A 17,886-nucleotide genomic window follows, 5' to 3' on the forward strand; every position below is an offset into this window, starting at 1 on the left:
GTTTATTATATGTCACTTTATTCCTAGTTATATGTACATATCTACCTCAATTACCTCGTACCCCTGCACATCGACTCGGTACTGGTACCCCATGTATATAGCCAATTTATTGTTGATCATTGCGTAGCTATTATTACATGTTTTACTTTTCGATTATTTCTCTATTTTCTTTCTCTCTGCATTGTTGGAAAGGGCCCCTAAGGAAGCATTTCACTGTTAGTACACACCTGTTGTTTACAAAGCATGTGACTAATAACATTTGACGTGAAGGTGGAAGGAAGTATGTGGATGCTGATCTTTGCACAGGCTTTCACAAGATGTTTTCACCAATACAGGAAATGCAAGTCATTCAAATGTGTCAGTGTAGAGACGTAGGCCAACGTAAACTGTGTGGCAGCGTCAACCAACTACCATTATAACTTCTACACAAATGAGTCATAGAGCTTTGTCTTCTGAATACTACTGTAAAACAAATAATAAAACTAAGTACTATGCATAAGGGTCGAAATAATAGTCTACCACCAGATAGCTTCTGATCTCCACTACAGACCAGTATTGACGTCTCTTCCCTTATCTCTTGATAAACTGTTCCTCATTTCTGCCCACCTGAACCAGACTCACCTTTATTGGTCCAGTGCTAAAGCAGATCTTCCTGTTCTCCGGCGGTGCTTCCTCCTCAGCAGGCAGTCCCGGGATCTCAGAGCAGCTCGACTCTGGCTCGTAGGGCTCATCTTCCTCCTCCTCATCCTCATCCAGCTGGCTGCCGCCGGAGTCCTCTCCGATGCCGCTGTACGCGCTGATGTCCACCAGGTCGCCCTCCGAGTAATCATCCTTACGAGACTCCTCCTCCAGGCCATCCTCTTCCTGTCTCTCACATTGGGGACCCTCCCCTGGCTCCTCCCTGTGGCCCCTCTCTCCCTCCTGCCGCACTGCCATGTCGCTGGGGCCCCCAGAGGCCTCTCCATTTTCCAGTGAGGCGTGGATCTCGGCCTGCACCAGCCGGCATCCTGCCTCGGGTGCGGAGGAGTCCACCTGGTCCCTGGGTATTGGTTCCCTGCCAGGCTCGCCTCCGGTACTTGAGCCCATGGCTTCCTTCCCTCTCTCCCTCTCAAGCTTGGCTTCAGTAGAAGCAGAAGAGGTCCTGTCCCCTGTTTGTGGACTTCCTGAGGAGCCGTTGTCGTTTCGGGGAGCTGCTCTGATTCTGGGGGAACCCTCCTGGTCCAAGGGTTGGCTGCTCCCATCCTCCTGACTGCCTGGGGGCAAGACTTGCACCTTCCTGGCGATGATTTTGGAGTTGAGACATTCCGCTGTTTTCGCCGGAGTGGGGCTTTCTCCTCGGGAGGGCAACGGGGACGTGGAGGAGGGCCGGTGCAGGTTGTTCCTCAGGTCACCCTTCTCGAAGACGGCACTTAGCTGGCTAACGGTGGGCGACACCGCCTCACCGGCTCCCCCTACCGTATCCAGGCAGTCCAGAGACTCAGTGCTGCCATTGAAGCGCACTACCACGTCCAGCCGGCTGTCCTGGACCGCGGACGAAACTGGACGCTCCTTCTTGAGCAGGATGCGGTTGGTGGCCGACTGCTTCTCCTGCAGCTGGCGCTGCTCGAAGATCTTCCTCGTCTCCTGCAGCTTGGAGTACCCCGCTGAGGCCCCTCGGGACCCGCCGACTTCGCCGCCCTTGGGGTCGAAGCGGTTGACGCGCTCGGAGACAGTGGCGCCCAGCTTGAGCAGGGCGCTGTGGTTCACGTCCTCATTGAGGCTGCTGGCCCTGGGCAGGGACAGCCGCACCGCCTGGTCATTGGCCTTGGACGGGTCATCCTCGTCGCCAGGCGACTGCATCTGCATGAACATGTTCTTGATGCGGTGGACATTGGAGCCGTACTGGCGGCGGCCCCTACCGGTAGGTCGTGGCGGCTTGCCGTCCTTGGCAGCATCGTCCCCATTGGCGGCATTATTCAGGGCGTCGTGGGCCTGCTTCAGAGCCTGGATGCCCGCCTCATAAGCGTTCCTGTGGGGGGACGGGCTCCGGAGGGTGGAGCTGGCACTGCCCGCCGATGGGGGTTCAGTCTTCATCATGGTTAATCAAACTGAGCCACTGAGACTTGGAAGTGACAGCATAGCTCCTCTGTCTTCCTCCCCCTGGATGAGAAAAACAAACAAAACCACTCAATTTCACCTGAGGGAGTTTGGCTGCCACATAAGGTAGACAGACACAAATGCAATAACCGCATTGAGCGATAGTGGGGAAGAGAGAGTGGGTTAGTGAAAACGAAAGGAAGATAGATAGAGATCTTGCACACAAGAAAGAAAGGGAAGGATGGATAGAGGCTTGAAAAGGAGCAAGTTAGAGAAATCCAAGAGAGAGAAAAAATAGAAAGCTACACACGTGGGTGTGAGGGAAGTTTATGCTGATGTAAATAGGAGATTTGCAGCGCCCCAGGCTGTAACCTATCTATTCACCTACACTTAGAAAGGAGAACTGCAGTGAATGATATGAGATAAATATGATATGACTAGTCTAGGGTTTACAACAATAACACACAGATAGCAAATTGGAGTAGGCCTGGCAGAAATCCAACTTGTGACGGATTACTTGCGCTGTATCCCTTAGTCATTATATAATTTTGATCGCTAGGATTTCTCTCAGCTGCCTCAAGATTTCTGGTCTCACCACTGACAGCAAAAGCTGCTGCAAAGTAGAAAGACACCACAGGGTCTTAAAGCTAACTGTATTACAATAATCCTCATTCATGCAATCAGAGCCATGAGTCTGGGTGAGAGAGGACTACAAATCCAATGTCTTTACGGTCACTCAAATACAGTATATAACCAACAGTATGTAGACACCTGCTCGTCGTTTGCTGCTATAACAGCCTTCACTCTTCTGGGAAGCCTTTCCACTAGATGTTGGAACTTTGCTGCGGGCACTTGCTTCCATTCAGCCACAAGAGCATTAGTGAGGTTGGGCACTGACGTTGGGCGATTAGGCTTGTCTCACAGTCGGCATTCCAATTCATCCCAAATGTGTTATATGGGGTTGAGGTCAGGGCTCTGTGCAGGCCCGTCAAGTTCTGACACAGCGATCGCGACAAACCATTTCTGTACGGACCTCACTTTGTGCACAGGGGCATTGTCATGCTGAAACTGGAAAGGGCCTTCCCCAAACTGTTGCCATAAAGTTGGAAACACAGAATTGTTTAGAATGTAATTGTATGTTGTAGCGTTAAGATTTCCTTTCACTGGAACTAAGGGGCCTAGCCAGAACCATGTAAAACAGCCACAGACAATTATTCCTCCTCCAAACTTTGCAGTTGGCACTATGCATTGGGGCAGGTAGCGTTCTCCTGGCATCCGCCAAACCCAGATTCGTTCTTCGGACTGCCAGATGGTAAAGCGTGATTCATCACTCCAGAGAACATTTCCACTGCTCCAGAGTCCAATGGCGATGAGCTTTACACCATCCAGCCAACACTTGGTATTGCGCATGGTGATCTTAAGCTTGTGTGCGGCTGCTCGACCATGGAAACCCACTTCATGAAGCTCCCGACGAACAGTTCTTGTGCGGACGTTGCTTCCAGTGGCAGTTTAGAACTCGGTAGTGAGTGTTGCAACCAAGAACAGACGATTTTTACATGTTATGTGCTTTAGCACTCTGCAGTCCTGTTCTGTGAGCTTCACAGCTGAGCCGTTGTTGCTCCTAGACACTTCACAATAACAGCACCTACAGTTGACCAGGGCAGAAATTTGACAAACTCACTTGTTGTAAAGGTGGCAACCTATGACAGCACCATGTTGAAAGTCACTGAGCTCTTCAGTAAAGGCCATTTTACTGCCAATGGTTGTGTGCTCAATTTTATACACATTTCAGCAACAGGTGTGGCTGAAATAGCAGAATCCACTAATTTCAAAGGGTGTCCACATACTTTTGTATATATTTTTATTTAACTTGGCAAGTCAGTTAAGAACAAATTCTTATTTTCAATGACAGCCTAGGAACAGTGGGTTAACTGCCTTGTTCAGGAGCAGAACGACAGGTTTTTACCTTGTCAGCTCAGGGATTCGATCTTGCAAACTTTTGGTTACTAGTTCAACGCTCTAACCGCTAGGCTACCCTCCCGCACTCAGACCATGTTATAGACTAAATATGCCTAATTGTTGTTGCAAATCATGTAAAACATATCAGGCTGGACCATACTTATGCAAATACCAGCCACAATGCCTTTATTCTTCAAATCAGCAGCATTGTATTGATCCAGTGTGGATGACGGATCACCAGCTCAAGCTGAACCTCGGCAAGACGGAGCTGCTCTTCCTCCCGGGGAAGGACTGCCCGTTCCATGATCTCGCCATCACGGTTGACAACTCCCTTGTGTCCTCCTCCCAGAGTGCTAAGAACCTTGGCGTGATCCTGGACAACACCCTGTCGTTCTCCACTAACATCAAGGCGGTGACCCGATCCTGTAGGTTCATGCTCTACAACATTCGCAGAGTACGACCCTGCCTCACACAGGAAGCGGCGCAGGTCCTAATCCAGGCACTTGTCATCTCCCGTCTGGATTACTGCAACTCGCTGTTGGCTGGGCTCCCTGCCTGTGCCATTAAACCCCTACACCTCATCCAGAACGCCGCAGCCCGTCTGGTGTTCAACCTTCCCAAGTTCTCTCACGTCACCCCGCTCCTCCGCTCTCTCCACTGGCTTCCAGTTGAAGCTCGCATCCGCTACAAGACCATGGTGATTGCCTACGGAGCTGTGAAGGGAACGGCACCTCCATACCTTCAGGCTCTGATCAGGCCCTACACCCAAACAAGGGCACTGCGTTCATCCACCACTGGCCTGCTGGCCCCCCTACCTCTGAGGAAGCACAGTTCCCGCTCAGCCCAGTCAAAACTGTTCGCTGCTCTGGCACCCCAATGGTGGAACAAGCTCCCTCACGACGCCAGGACAGCGGAGTCAATCACCACCTTCCGGAGACACCTGAAACCCCACCTCTTTAAGGAATACCTAGGATAGGATAAAGTAATCCTTCTAACCCCCCCCCCCCCTTAAAATATTTAGATGCACTATTGTAAAGTGGTTGTTCCACTGGATATCATAAGGTGAATGCACCATTTTGTAAGTCGCTCTGGATAAGAGCGTCTGCTAAATGACTTAAATGTAAATGTAATCCAGTTTCCTGTTATTGTATATTACCATGGCGACCCCTTATCCCATGAACGTTCTAATTGTATTTACAAAGAAAGCACAGTATCCTGCTACCACTACACATAGGCCTATTGTATGTAAACTGCTGTAGTCTACATGTCATGTATGATGTCAGTTGGATTTAAATATGATATGCCTAATGCCTTTGATGAGAATCTATCCAACATTGGGCCTATTTGAAATCGGACAGAGAATCCGGATATCCGCATTTGATCAGTGCCATTTCCATGAATGGAATAACCTATTGCAACAGCCTATGCATTGACAGCACAAAGGACATCCTCTACAAAACACGAACACAATCTACCCTAAATTCTTTAGTGATAGAGCACGCTATTTTGTCAGTGACTCACCTTCTCAGCGTATAGACCATTCCGTAATTTTGACACAAAATAGCAATTTTCTCAGCTACAGTCCAACAATCGTACGATACATTGTATCGGGAAACGACACGTTCCAAATAGGTAGTCTGTAAAATGTAGCAACGTGTGTCTGATGTGCAACAGAGCATCTAGAATAAACACATGTCATGTTATGATAGGTTTTTGTTGTGACTAATAGACTACCAGGCAGACAGTCAGTCAGGATTACGGAGCGCTATAGTTTAGTCTGTTCGCTATAAACGCCAGCACTGCTCAACAAACTATGTCTATACAGGACATTTATTGTGGAATACACTTTCATTAAACATCCCCGACAATACCCTATGTGCGTCCGTCAAAACTCCGTGTTGTCAAAAACATTAGGACCCTGCGGAAATTAAGGGCCTCGAACACCTCGCTTGCATGATGGCTGTACATCGCTTCCTGCATCTTCTGCAGTCGGAATAATAGTTATTTTGCCCTACAAGAGCAAGATAAAAGCAAAAACATGTAATGTCGTTACATCTTTACTAGGTTTGTTTACCGTACCTTGATCACAGTGTTTCACAGAGGTTGGTTCAAGTTACAATCCGTCTGTTATAGAATCCATTGTGTCCACGTTCTGTTTTCGCTTCTGATTCCCTTGCGAGCGTAGCGAACTGATGCCTTTTGCTCGTTCTCTCTCTCTCTCTCTCTCTCTCTCCCCATCCCTCTCTCCCTCTCCCTCTCTCTCTCTCCATCCCTCCCCCTCCTCTCCTCACCACCAACAGCATATGGCATCACAGGCAACCTTAACCCTTGATGTTGAGCAAAACAAAATACACTTGAAGATTCCCCCCTATTTAATCTTGCAAGAGACATGCCTCTCGTAGGGCTGTTGGCTACAATACATTCGGGACAATAATCGAACAGGCCTATAGATGATTTATTAGCACACTGAACCGACTGCTAGACCTATGGGTTTATAGCCGATTAAACTGGAGCCCCGACGTCACTTAAAATTAAGTTTTTATACAAGTGACTAATTTCAGCACTCAAATAATTACAAATGACATTGTATTTGCGTGTATAGCCCCTTATAGCCCAAAACCATTAGGCCTACTGGTAACCAAACGCCAAAAGCTGTTACACTTTCATATAGCTCGATCTGAAATAAATCAAGTCAAAGTATAGCCCAATGAAATGTTACACACGTCATAAAAAAAATATTATAATGAACAGTAAAATATATATATCGAAGTGGTAGTGGTTGTTACATTGTTCGGCTGTTCCTTGGAATGGAACAAAAATGTGAGAGTCGGCAGCGACCTCGTGAGTTAAATCTGTGAACACACAAGAAGAACAATGGTTAATGCTCACTATTCAAAAGCAATCACAACATCTTCCAAAGACACAATTAACTACTTTGACGGGATGGTATGCTAGGCCTGTATTACTATTTGTATGTGTGTACAGTGCACAGCAGTGTAACAACAGCCAGTGGCACCTCCAAATGGCACCACTTTCCTTTTGACACTTCATCATAGGATTATCCAAACCCAATGAGGTTTTGTTAGATCGTTTATACGATGGTGATAAGTGTGACGAGTTTCTGTTCTTGGTTTGTGGTAAAATTGAAACAATCCTTTGCAGAATGTCCCACTTACATGCAAACACCATTTGCCACAGGCAGTTGCTCTTTAAATGCAGGGACAAATAGTCGAACACAGTTATTCCTGGATTACAACAAAAATCTCTTTATCGTTTATGGGTTTAAGAAGGCCTAATCTAGATGAGATCCTTGTCAAGTTTATCGGATAGGCTACAGGCGTTATAGTGCCTTTTAATTACATTAAACATATGTTGTCTAAAGGTGTTTCCATTTCCTTTATCGATGTATACTGAACAAAAATATAAATGCAACATCCAACAATTTCAACAATTCAATTAGTCAACTGAAATAATTTCATTAAACCCTAATCTATGGATTTCTCATGACTGGGCAGGAGCGCAGCCATGGGTGGGCCTGGGAAGGCATTGGCCCACCCACTGTGGAGCTATGCACAGACAATCAGAATTCGTTTTTTTCCACACAAAAGGGCTTTATTACAGACGATCCAACATGTGAAGAAGCCACATATGGAGGTCCTGGGCTGGCTTGGTTACACGTCATCTGCAATTGTGAGGACGGTTGGACATACTGGCAAATTGTCAAAAAGTATGTAGTAGGCGGCTTTTGGTAGAGAAATTAACATTAAATTATTTAGCAACAGTTCTGGTGGACATTCAGCATGCCAATAGCACGCTCTCTCAAAACTTGATACATCTGTGGCATTTTGTTGTGTGAAAAAACTGCACATTTTAGAGTGGCCTTTTATTGTCCCCAGCACAAGGTGCACCTGCATAATGACCATGCGGTTTAATTAGCTTCTTGATATGTCATATCTGTCAGGTGGATTGATTATCTTGGCAAAGGATAAATGCTCACTAACAGGGATGTAAACAAATTTGTGCACAACATTTTAGAGAAATACGTTTTTTGTACAAATGGAACATTTCTGGGATTTTTTATTTCAGCTCATTCAACATGGAACCAACACTTTACATGTGGTGTTTATATTTTTTCTCAGTTTATATTTTTGTTCAGTTGTTTTACAAACAAATGACCTCTTGACATAAATATGTCTTATAGTAGCCTATACCACTAACCACATCAGGGAGCATGACATTGTTATTTACCAATGCACTGAACAGAGAATACATTTTATAGAGCTATTGCCTTATACAGTATTGAATAATTCTACTCACATTATGAGTGTCATATTATTCAACCCATCACATACACTCTTAGAAAAAAAAGGATTCCAAAAGGGTTCTCTGGCTGTCCTCATAGGAGAACCCTTTTTGGTTCGAGATAGAACTCATTTGGGTCCCATGTAGAATCCTCTGGGGAAACCCTTTTGGGTTCTAGATAGGGTATTTTTTCCCAAAGTGTGTAGGCTACTACTAGGCTAATTGCACATATGGACTGGATAGCTGAATATACATGGTAGAAATGTATAGAAATGAAGGTCTCTCTTGAAAAATAGATTTGTATCTCAATGAGACTAACCTGGTAAAAACGAATGAAAAATAGGGAATAAACCGAGCCATCTCTTAAAATGCAGGCCTATCCCACTGAACATGACAATAACATGCAGGATTAGAGGGAAACGTGTATTCTATGATGTCATTGTTTTATGTTTCGTAAATTGATATCATTTTTGCACTTAGAGACACGTTGCCACCATTCTCTGGGCCCCGGAGGTGGAAAGTGGCATGTTATAGATATTTTTTCAGAGATGAAATTACAGGCATCTTTTTATAGGCTCATACCCATGTGATTTGCTCACTCACCCTCTATAGAAAGAATACCATAGGCTATAAACTGAATTATAAAGGCATTGCAATAGTGTAATTCTTTTGTCATCTTTTTGTGTTGTTTATTTAAAGAACAAACACCATCTTCATGTTCAGCCATTATAATTTGACTTTGAGAAGGCCTGGTCTACCCTAGCCTCTTACACATGTTGCCCTTGCCTTTCTTTCTGTTTGGTTAAGGTTGGGTGGTTCTTCCTGTCAGTGTCACCACAATGCTCCTTGGGCATGTAAAACACTCCAATAACAGACCTGATGGGCACAGAGGACATGGTGAGAAAACCATGTTCTAAAATATCTGTGTGTACATTTTTTTTACCTTCCAGTTTATAATGGGATTCCATCTGTCTAGTCTACACAGAGAGAGATCATTTCCCTCTATCACCAGGTTCTAATGTGCAGTGGCAGAATTATCATCCTTTGGAGTTAACCATGGGTCAACACAGCAGAGGAAAGTCTCAAATGGCATCCTATTCCCTACAATGCACACTACTTTTGAACAGGGCCCATGGGGCTCTGGCAAAAGAAGTGCACTATTTAGGGGATAGTGTGCCATTTGGGATGCAGCCCAGCTGTCTAAACCAATGACTCAACACTGCAGACTTGCTGCAGAGAGAAGAGGCGGGATGGTAAGAGATGTTGCCTTGACTGAACCCTATATATCCCTATATAACAGCACATTCACTATATACCATAAACATATTAAAGATTACTTGTATCATTCATACCTATTGATAATAGGACTAGTGGTAACAGTAATATTGGTAGTGGTAATATTATCTTCAACCTACTCAAATGTAATGATTTATTTCTACTGACCATATGCAGCCAGCAGATGGCAGAGCAACAAACCAGCCGTCCCTACTCTTCTCCAGCTTGGATAACAAAAGAGAACTGGGTTCCTACAGTGTGAGTCTGTGAGAAATGTATTATTAATATTGATGGGCTTAAATTATTTATATGTAACATCATCGAATATCCACATCTACATTGCATAATGAAATGATTATTAGCTGCAAAGCAACTTGTATTATCAAACATATTCTGTATATGTGGCCCCATTCAAGATTCAAACCCACAACTCTGGTGGTGTTGCAAGCAGCATGCTGCAGCCAAGTGCCACCAGAACCAAATTATGTAGGGTCCAGACCACTGTACCTGCAGCAGGTTGGCTCACAGCAGGCACCAGTTCTCAGGGAGATTCATTGCAGCTGAGGCCTTGAATCTCTCAACTCCATGGCAACGCCTCCCCTGCCTGTGGTCATGTGGCTGCTGCACATACACACACACCGCAGTAATGACCCACATTTGTGCTGCCTGTTGTCTCTCTCTGTCTGGAGACTCACTGTGGTGAACGACTGGAGCCTACCCAGGCAACATGTGATGCATGTGACAGACAGCCAAAGGGACTCAATAGCGACTGCGTGCACATTTTGTCAGGCATCACGCCAAAATACTGTAATGACCCTGGGTTTATACGCACGGATATCGACTCTGCCGCTTGAGCATGCGTTTGGGGCACAGTCGATAGCGCGCTGGACTTCGTGCTTAGAAGGTCGAGGGTTCGAGTCCTGCTCCCTGCCTATTTCATTACAATACGTTTAATCCCACGGCTGTGATCCACAAGCAGCGATGTTTTGCCTAGCCACGCTAGCATTGTCCAGCGTGGCTCGTCATGTGGTTGCTAGCAAGCCGACAGCGTGCCCGGTAGTGCTCGGTATCAACAGCCTATCCAGTAGGGTCTGGAAGTTATATTGGTAAATTGCGCTGCGATATCGCAGAGACTTTTGCATGAAGTTAATCTTTCCCCAATTTAAGTCCCGCCCAAGAATTGAAGTCTCCATTCTATCTATTCCATTAGCTTTGTTTTCTATTGCCTCAGGGCAGTGGTTCCCAAACTTTTTATATGTCCCTACCCCTTCAAACATTCAACCTCCAGCTGCGTACCCCCTCCAGCACCAGGGTCAGCGCACTCTCAAATGTTGTTTTTGCCATCATTGTAAACCTGCCACACAAACACTACGATACATTTATTAAACATAAGAATGAGTGTGAGTTTTTGTCACAACCCGGCTCGTGGGAAGTGACAAAGAGCTCTTATAGGACCAGGGCACAAATAATAATATTATAATAATAAATAATTTTGCTCTTTATTTAACCATCTTACATATAACACCTTCTTTGTTAATCGAAAATTGTGAATAACTCACCACAGGTTAATTAGAAGGGTGTGCTTGAAAGGATGCACATAACTCTGCAATATTGGGTTGTACTGGAGAGAGTCTCAGTCTTAAATAATTTTCCACACACAGTCTGTGCCTGTATTTAGTTTTCATGCTAGTGAGGGCCGAGAATCTACTCTCACATAGGTACGTGGTTGCAAAGGGCATCAGTGTCTTAACAGCGCGAATTGCAAATGCAGGACACTCTGCAATTCACAGAACCGCGTGTTGCAATTTCGATGAGGCTCTCTTGTTCAGATATCGGTAAGTGGACTGGAGGCAGGGCATGAAAGGGATAACGAATCCAGTTGTTTGTGTCATCCGTTTGGGGAAAGTACCTGCGTAATTGCGCACCCAGCTCACTCAGGTGCTTCGCTATATCACATTTGACATTGTCCGTAGGCTTGAGTTCATTTGCACACAAAAAATCATACAATGATGGAAAGACCTGTGTGTTGTCCGTAATGCAGACAGAGACGAGCTCCAATTTCGTAATCATACCCTCAATTTTGTCCCGCACATTGAATATAGTTGCGGAGAGTCCCTGTAATCCTAGATTCAGATCATTCAGTCAAGAAAAAACATCACCCAGAGGCCAGTCGTGTGAGAAACTCGTCATCAAGCAAGCGGTCAGACATGTGAAAATGATGGTCAGTAATAGTGATGGGCATTCCAGCTCTTTTCACTGAGACGGCTCGTTCGGCTCAGCTCACCAAAAAGAGCCGTCTCTTTTGGCTCCCAAACGGCTCTTTAAAAATATATGTTTTGTATTTTTTCAAGTCAAACAGTTTGCGATAGTTTGACTATGATTGGTGTTAAAACAATTCTAATTCAATTATTAAATGAAATCATACTCTACCTTAACAAAGCAATGCCTTTTTAAATACATTTGGTTATGAAAAAGAATGCTATTAAACATTTGCATTTAAAGTATAACTTTTTAAGGTATATAAACAAAGTGCATATAAATCTAACAATGCAAAACGAATACAATCTGAACATGATAATAGAATATTGCACCATATCAAAGAAAATAAATAACAATTTGCAAAACTGCAGCATCCCACTTAAAACATTAATCTGGTCCCTCTTTTCTCTCTCTTTATTGCCATGTTATAACCAGCAGCACACAGCAATGCTGACCATATTTTGCTTTTATGAGAGATTTGCATTCAGAAATGCAAGCTGCGTCACTTTCGAGGGGCTGATGCGGTTTCTTTTCTCAGTAATTATTTGTCCCGTTTTCGAGAAGACCCTCTCAGAGGGAACAGATGTTGCCACTATGCACTATGAGTCTCTCTGTCATGACTTCAGTACGCTGTGGTATTGTTCTTCCACCAGCTCAGAGGATCTGCAGATCTGCAGGAGGGGCTCCTCCAAATAGGATCAGACCTCCATTATGGCATCTGCTGAGGGATTCCTTCGTGCTGCATCCCCAGTTGCTCTCTCGTCAAACAGAATCCAAATCAAATCAAATGTATTTATATAGCCCTTCTTACATCAGCTGATATCTCAAAGTGCTGTACAGAAACCCAGCCTAAAACCCCAAACAGCAAGCAATGTAGGTATAGAAGCACGGTGGCTAGGAAAAACTCCCTAGAAAGGCCAAAACCTAGGAAGAAACCTAGAGAAGAACCAGGCTATGAGGGGTGGCCAGTCCTCTTCTGGCTGTGCCGGGTGGAGATTATAACAGAACATGGCCAAGATGTTCAAATGTTCATAAATGACCAGCATGGTCAAATAATAATAATCACAGTAGTTGTCGAGGGTGCAACAAGTCAGCACCTCAAGAGTAAATGTCAGTTGGCTTTTTATAGCCGATCATTGAGAGTATCTCTACCGCTCCTGCTGTCTCTAGAGAGTTGAAAACAGCAGGTCTGGGACAGGTAGCATGTCCGGTGAACAGGTCAGGGTTCCATAGTCGCAGGCAGAACAGTTGAAACTGGAGCAGAAGCACGGCCAGGTGAACTGGGGACAGCAAGGAGTCATCATGTCAGGTAGTCCTGAGGCATGGTCCTAGGGCTCAGGTCCTCCGAGAGAGAGAAAGAGAGAGAAAGAGAGAATTAGAGAGAGCATACTTAAATTCACACAGGACACCGGATAAGACAGGAGAAATACTCAAGATATAACAGACTGACCCTAGCCCCCCGACACATAAACTACTGCAGCATAAATACTGGAGGCTGAGACAGGAGGGGTCAGGAGACACTGTGGCCCCATCCGACGATACCCCCGGACAGGGCCAAACAGGAAGGATATAACCCCACCCACTTTGCCAAAGCACAGCCCCCACATCACTAGAGGGATATCTTCAATCACCAACTTACCATCCTGAGACAAGGTCGAGTATAGCCCACAAAGATCTCCGCCACGGCACAACCCAAGGGGGGGCACCAACCTAGACAGGAAGACCACGTCAGTGACTCAACCCACTCAAGGGACGCACCCCTCCTAGGGACGGCATGGAAGAACACCAATGAACACCAATCCAAACAGCAGACGTTTGTGGCACTACTGCTGGTGCTTCTGCTCCATCTGATCCCTCTTCTTCCTGTTGCCCTGGTGCCTGAGCCAGCTGACTGCTGGGGCTGTCCCTCCCTGCTCCTGAGGTTATTCTTTGAAGAGCCTCATCAATCCCTCTGACATCACTGAAGGCTAACTTCTTAAACCTGGGGTCAAGTGCAGCGGTTTCTGATAGCACGTGATTATATTCCATTCTGTGGAAGTTTCTGTCCATTGATGAACATAGGGTGTCCATCAACTCTGTCACATGTCCTGTGGTTACATTTGCTTCTCTCTGGTGGCTGGCTGTGATTCGCTACAGACCCTTACACAGGAGTATAATTTTTGAGGCTGTCACATAGCTGAAAAGAGAGGACAGTAACTTATTAGTTCAGGTTCATGTTTTGTCTACTGATACTACATTCTCATCTACTGCTCATATACATATATAATGTATATAGCTGCATTGTTGCAAACACAACAGACCACTTTTCCATCTACTTGCTAATCTCTGGCCACTCTCAACAGTTCCTCTGCCAAGTTCTCTAAGATGTGTCTGTCACTGAACAAAAAGCAGTCCAGAAGACAGCTAGACATCGAAAAATCTTCAATGAAGTGACATGTAACCGACATGTAAGAAGTGGTTACCCTTGATGTTCAGCAGTCAGTGGTAAGGCAAACTGCAGTAGCTTTCAGGACTCTTTCCCGCACTGAAGCCTGTGTGCTCTCGTACAGTTGTGTAATAAGTGATTTTGAAAGGATTTTCCTGCTTGGAATTGTGTACATTGGATTTAGACTATTGCTATAATTTCTAAAACCTCTGTTCTCCACGATCGAAAATGGCTGGAAATCAGTGGCAATCATTTTAGCCAATGCAATATCAATTTGGCCTTGTTTTGCTACAGACATAGACTTTGGTATAAACTGGTCCATAGAAGACTGCGTTGCTGTGGGTCGCGGAGTAGGCCTAGTTGACTGAGTGGATACATCTCCATGTGTGGAGGTGCTGGCTCCACCACTATCACTAGCAGGCCCGCTAGTTTCTCGAAGCTCCCCTACAGATAGCTTCACAGTTGGGTGCACAGTTCACATATGCCAGTGTATGTTGTGCGTAGAACTGGCTTCATATGAGATTTTGCTTTGGCAAATTCTACACTGTGCTCTAACATTGTCTACATTATTAAAGTGCATCCAAATGCTACTGTGCTTCCAACTCATTTTCCAGCTATTGTTTTCACAGCTGTCCTTCCTCTCTCTCCTCGGCTGCTAAGTGTGTGACTGTGAGTGAGTTGGCTCGGCCCTCCTTCACGCATCTTTGGTTCATTGGTTGACACTGCGTGTCTGATTGACAGGAACAACAGGTGAGGCTGTTAGTCTGAGTAGACAGTCAGAACAAAGTGTGTGTGCTTGAGCATTTAGGCCTATATTATTTAATTTCTTTTTTCGTTCTTTGAATTAGTTAATTCTAATCATTTAAATCTCTTGATTATTCATATCTAAAATGTTTTATATTTTTATAAATAGATTTGGCTCTTCTGATATGCGTGCCGGGTTCACGAACGACCCAGCACTTCTGTATGTTGTAAAGCATTACATGGTCGCTGCCCATATAATTGCACAGTGCAGAAAATACAGGAGAGTTCAGGGACCCTGCTTTAACAAAGTTAACCATTTTCACTGTAGTGTCCAAAGCGTCTTTCAAGCTGTCAGGCATTCCCTTGGCAGCAAGAGCCTCTCGGTGGATGCTGCAGTGTACCCAAGTGGAGTCGGGAGCAACTGCTTGCACACGTTACCACTCCACTATGTCTCCCTGTCATGGCTTTTGTGCCATCAGTACAGATACCAACATGAGCAGCAGCTACAGCTTGGCTACATACAGACCGTTAGTGGAATTCCTGCGGGGGAGTAACAGTTAATGTGATTGGATGTTAATTATTTGACTAGGCTACCTGTATTTGACATTGTGTTGTTATTTAGCTGAACACTAGATGGTTTAATTTTATTTCTGGCAGTGAAACGAGAAACGAGGCTACTCAGGTGAGAAAAAAACCTCACCCAAGTGTACAGTATAGCCCCATTTGAAAATATAAATGGACTGTTTGAAAATATGAAGATTTTTATTTATTTTTATGTGAATCACATTTTTATTTGGCATTGCGTCAGGGTACGCAATGCCATCCTCAGTTTGGGAATACCTGCCTCAGGGGATAGATACATCTACTGTTTTTAGAGTACTTACTAGGCCTAGCCTATATGACCTGAACCACCTGATTCCACAAGATGGCAGTATTCCCTCTATTGACATAAAAAAATACCTGTACTCTACAAACAGCACAAAAACAATATGCCCACCATGAATCAAAGAGTTGGTCACTAACAAAAAGGGAAACAACAGAGCAAATGCAAATTCATGCAATGCAAATAGTCAATCTACTTAATTTCTATAGCCAATATACAGTATCTGGGCCTGGTGCATGACATGTAATGAAAGCAACACAACTTACTAAAACAAGGATGGTTTGTGATAAAACAAGACAGTAATAATCTCATCAATTCCAATGACAGGAATTTTACATACAGAATGTGGCTTTAACTATGTGTGTGTGTGTGTGTGTGTGTGTGTGTGTGTGTGTGTGTGTGTGTGTGTGTGTGTGTGTGTGTGTGTGTGTGTGTGTGTTGGTTTTACTATCCTTAAGGGGACCAGAAATCCTCACAGTAATTTGGGGACATTTCACCAGTCTCCCCATGGAAAAGGCTATTTTAGGCTTAGAGGTTAGATTTAGGGTTAGGGTTACAATTAGGTTTGGATTTAGGTAAGGTTAGGTATTAGAGTTAGGATCACAATTAGGGTTAGGGCTTAGGTTTAGGGTTAGATGTTATAGTTAGGGTTAGGGTTAGGTTTACGGGTTTGGAGTTACAGTTAGGGGTTAGGAAAAATAGGATTTTGAATGGGAATCAATTATTTGGTCCCCACAAGGATAGTAAAAGAAACATGTGTGTTGCTATGTGTGTGCTTGTGTGTGGATGTGTCTGCGTACCTGCATGTTGTCACACTTTTCTTAACATGAAGTCCAGATTGAGACAGGGTATAGAGAATATCAACAATATAGGAGAAAAATAACCTACTTATTTTTTTATTGAACAATTATAACATTGTTATAAAGATCCTTTTAGAGCGAAATTACAAGTGCATTCATTTACAGAATGAATTATCTAATTTCACAATATTCCTTCATGATTGTTCACCCACCTCCCCCCTCAAAATCTTCACGTACCCCTACCCCAGGCCACCACTCCATCTCCAAAATTGAGTACAAACTGGAAAACCAAAACAGACTAGCCTACCCGAACTATATTATTTAGCCAAAAAGCCGTTATTTGTGCTTAATATTGATATTGCATATCTGAGAAATGGGAGCCCAAAAGTTGGAATTTACAGACTAACTAAAACCCTTATAGCCCTCCGGAATTTGGGGGTAGCCGCCTACTATGCTGCTGCCTGCTGACACAACAGGGTGGACAATCGGGCCCTTTGTAAAGCCAGCTCAGGGCTAACGGGTAGAGTAGAGCCCACCTGAATAGTGTGCCTCTGAAAGGCAGAGATGGTTAGACTATGGTTGCTGGGTCTCCACAACTGAACACCTATCAGAGAGAATGTCTTACGGATGGTTATCCTCTTGTATTTATTTTTCTATTTCGGATGAACTACGCTTGAAACAAATTGGATTTCAACTGTGAAGTGGTTTTGCTTTTGCCGATGGATGCGTAAACATCAATGCGTAAACTGTGGGCACGATATATTTTGTTGCATACAGAGGTGTCGCGCACCGCTGCTGTCTCCAAGGGCGCGCCAATGTGGATGGTTATCGCTGGTGGATTTACTTGACATAACAGAATGGAATATATATTTAAATCAACCCTGTCGGAAGGAGACGAACAGCGTGTGGACTGAAGTCAAATGTCTTGGATATGCATCTTCAAACTGGATTCTGCCCAGGTTAGATTTAAGTCAGAAAAAAAGGATTAAACCATTTATCTTATGTTGTAAAGGTAGAGTATTGAAGTATCCATCTTCTGTGCTGTGTTTGTACTATTGAACTGTCTTTAACTCTAACAATGGCCACCATGTGTTTTTACTTTAGCCTAATTGTTGCCTTGGACATGGTTCCACCTTAAATATTACCTGATTCTGAGGAGCATA

General features: G+C 44.4%; 1 protein-coding gene across 1 annotated transcript in view; it reads right to left on the minus strand.

Moving 5' to 3' along the window:
• LOC106600853 (neurabin-2) overlaps window positions 1–6,276 on the minus strand; it is a 76,813-nt gene extending 70,537 nt beyond the window's left edge. The window contains exons 1-2 of the mRNA XM_014192570.3: window positions 6,115–6,276; window positions 622–2,139 (exon numbers count right to left, since the gene is read on the minus strand). Of these exons, the coding sequence (XP_014048045.1) occupies window positions 622–2,076 (1,455 nt within the window). The 5' untranslated portion in view covers window positions 2,077–2,139; window positions 6,115–6,276. The remainder of the gene's footprint in view (window positions 1–621; window positions 2,140–6,114) is intronic.
• Between the last annotated feature and the right edge of the window lie 11,610 nt (window positions 6,277–17,886).

Source organism: Salmo salar, chromosome 03, assembly GCF_965601325.2.
Source record: "Salmo salar chromosome 03, fSalSal1, whole genome shotgun sequence".
NCBI lineage: Eukaryota > Metazoa > Chordata > Actinopteri > Salmoniformes > Salmonidae > Salmo > Salmo salar.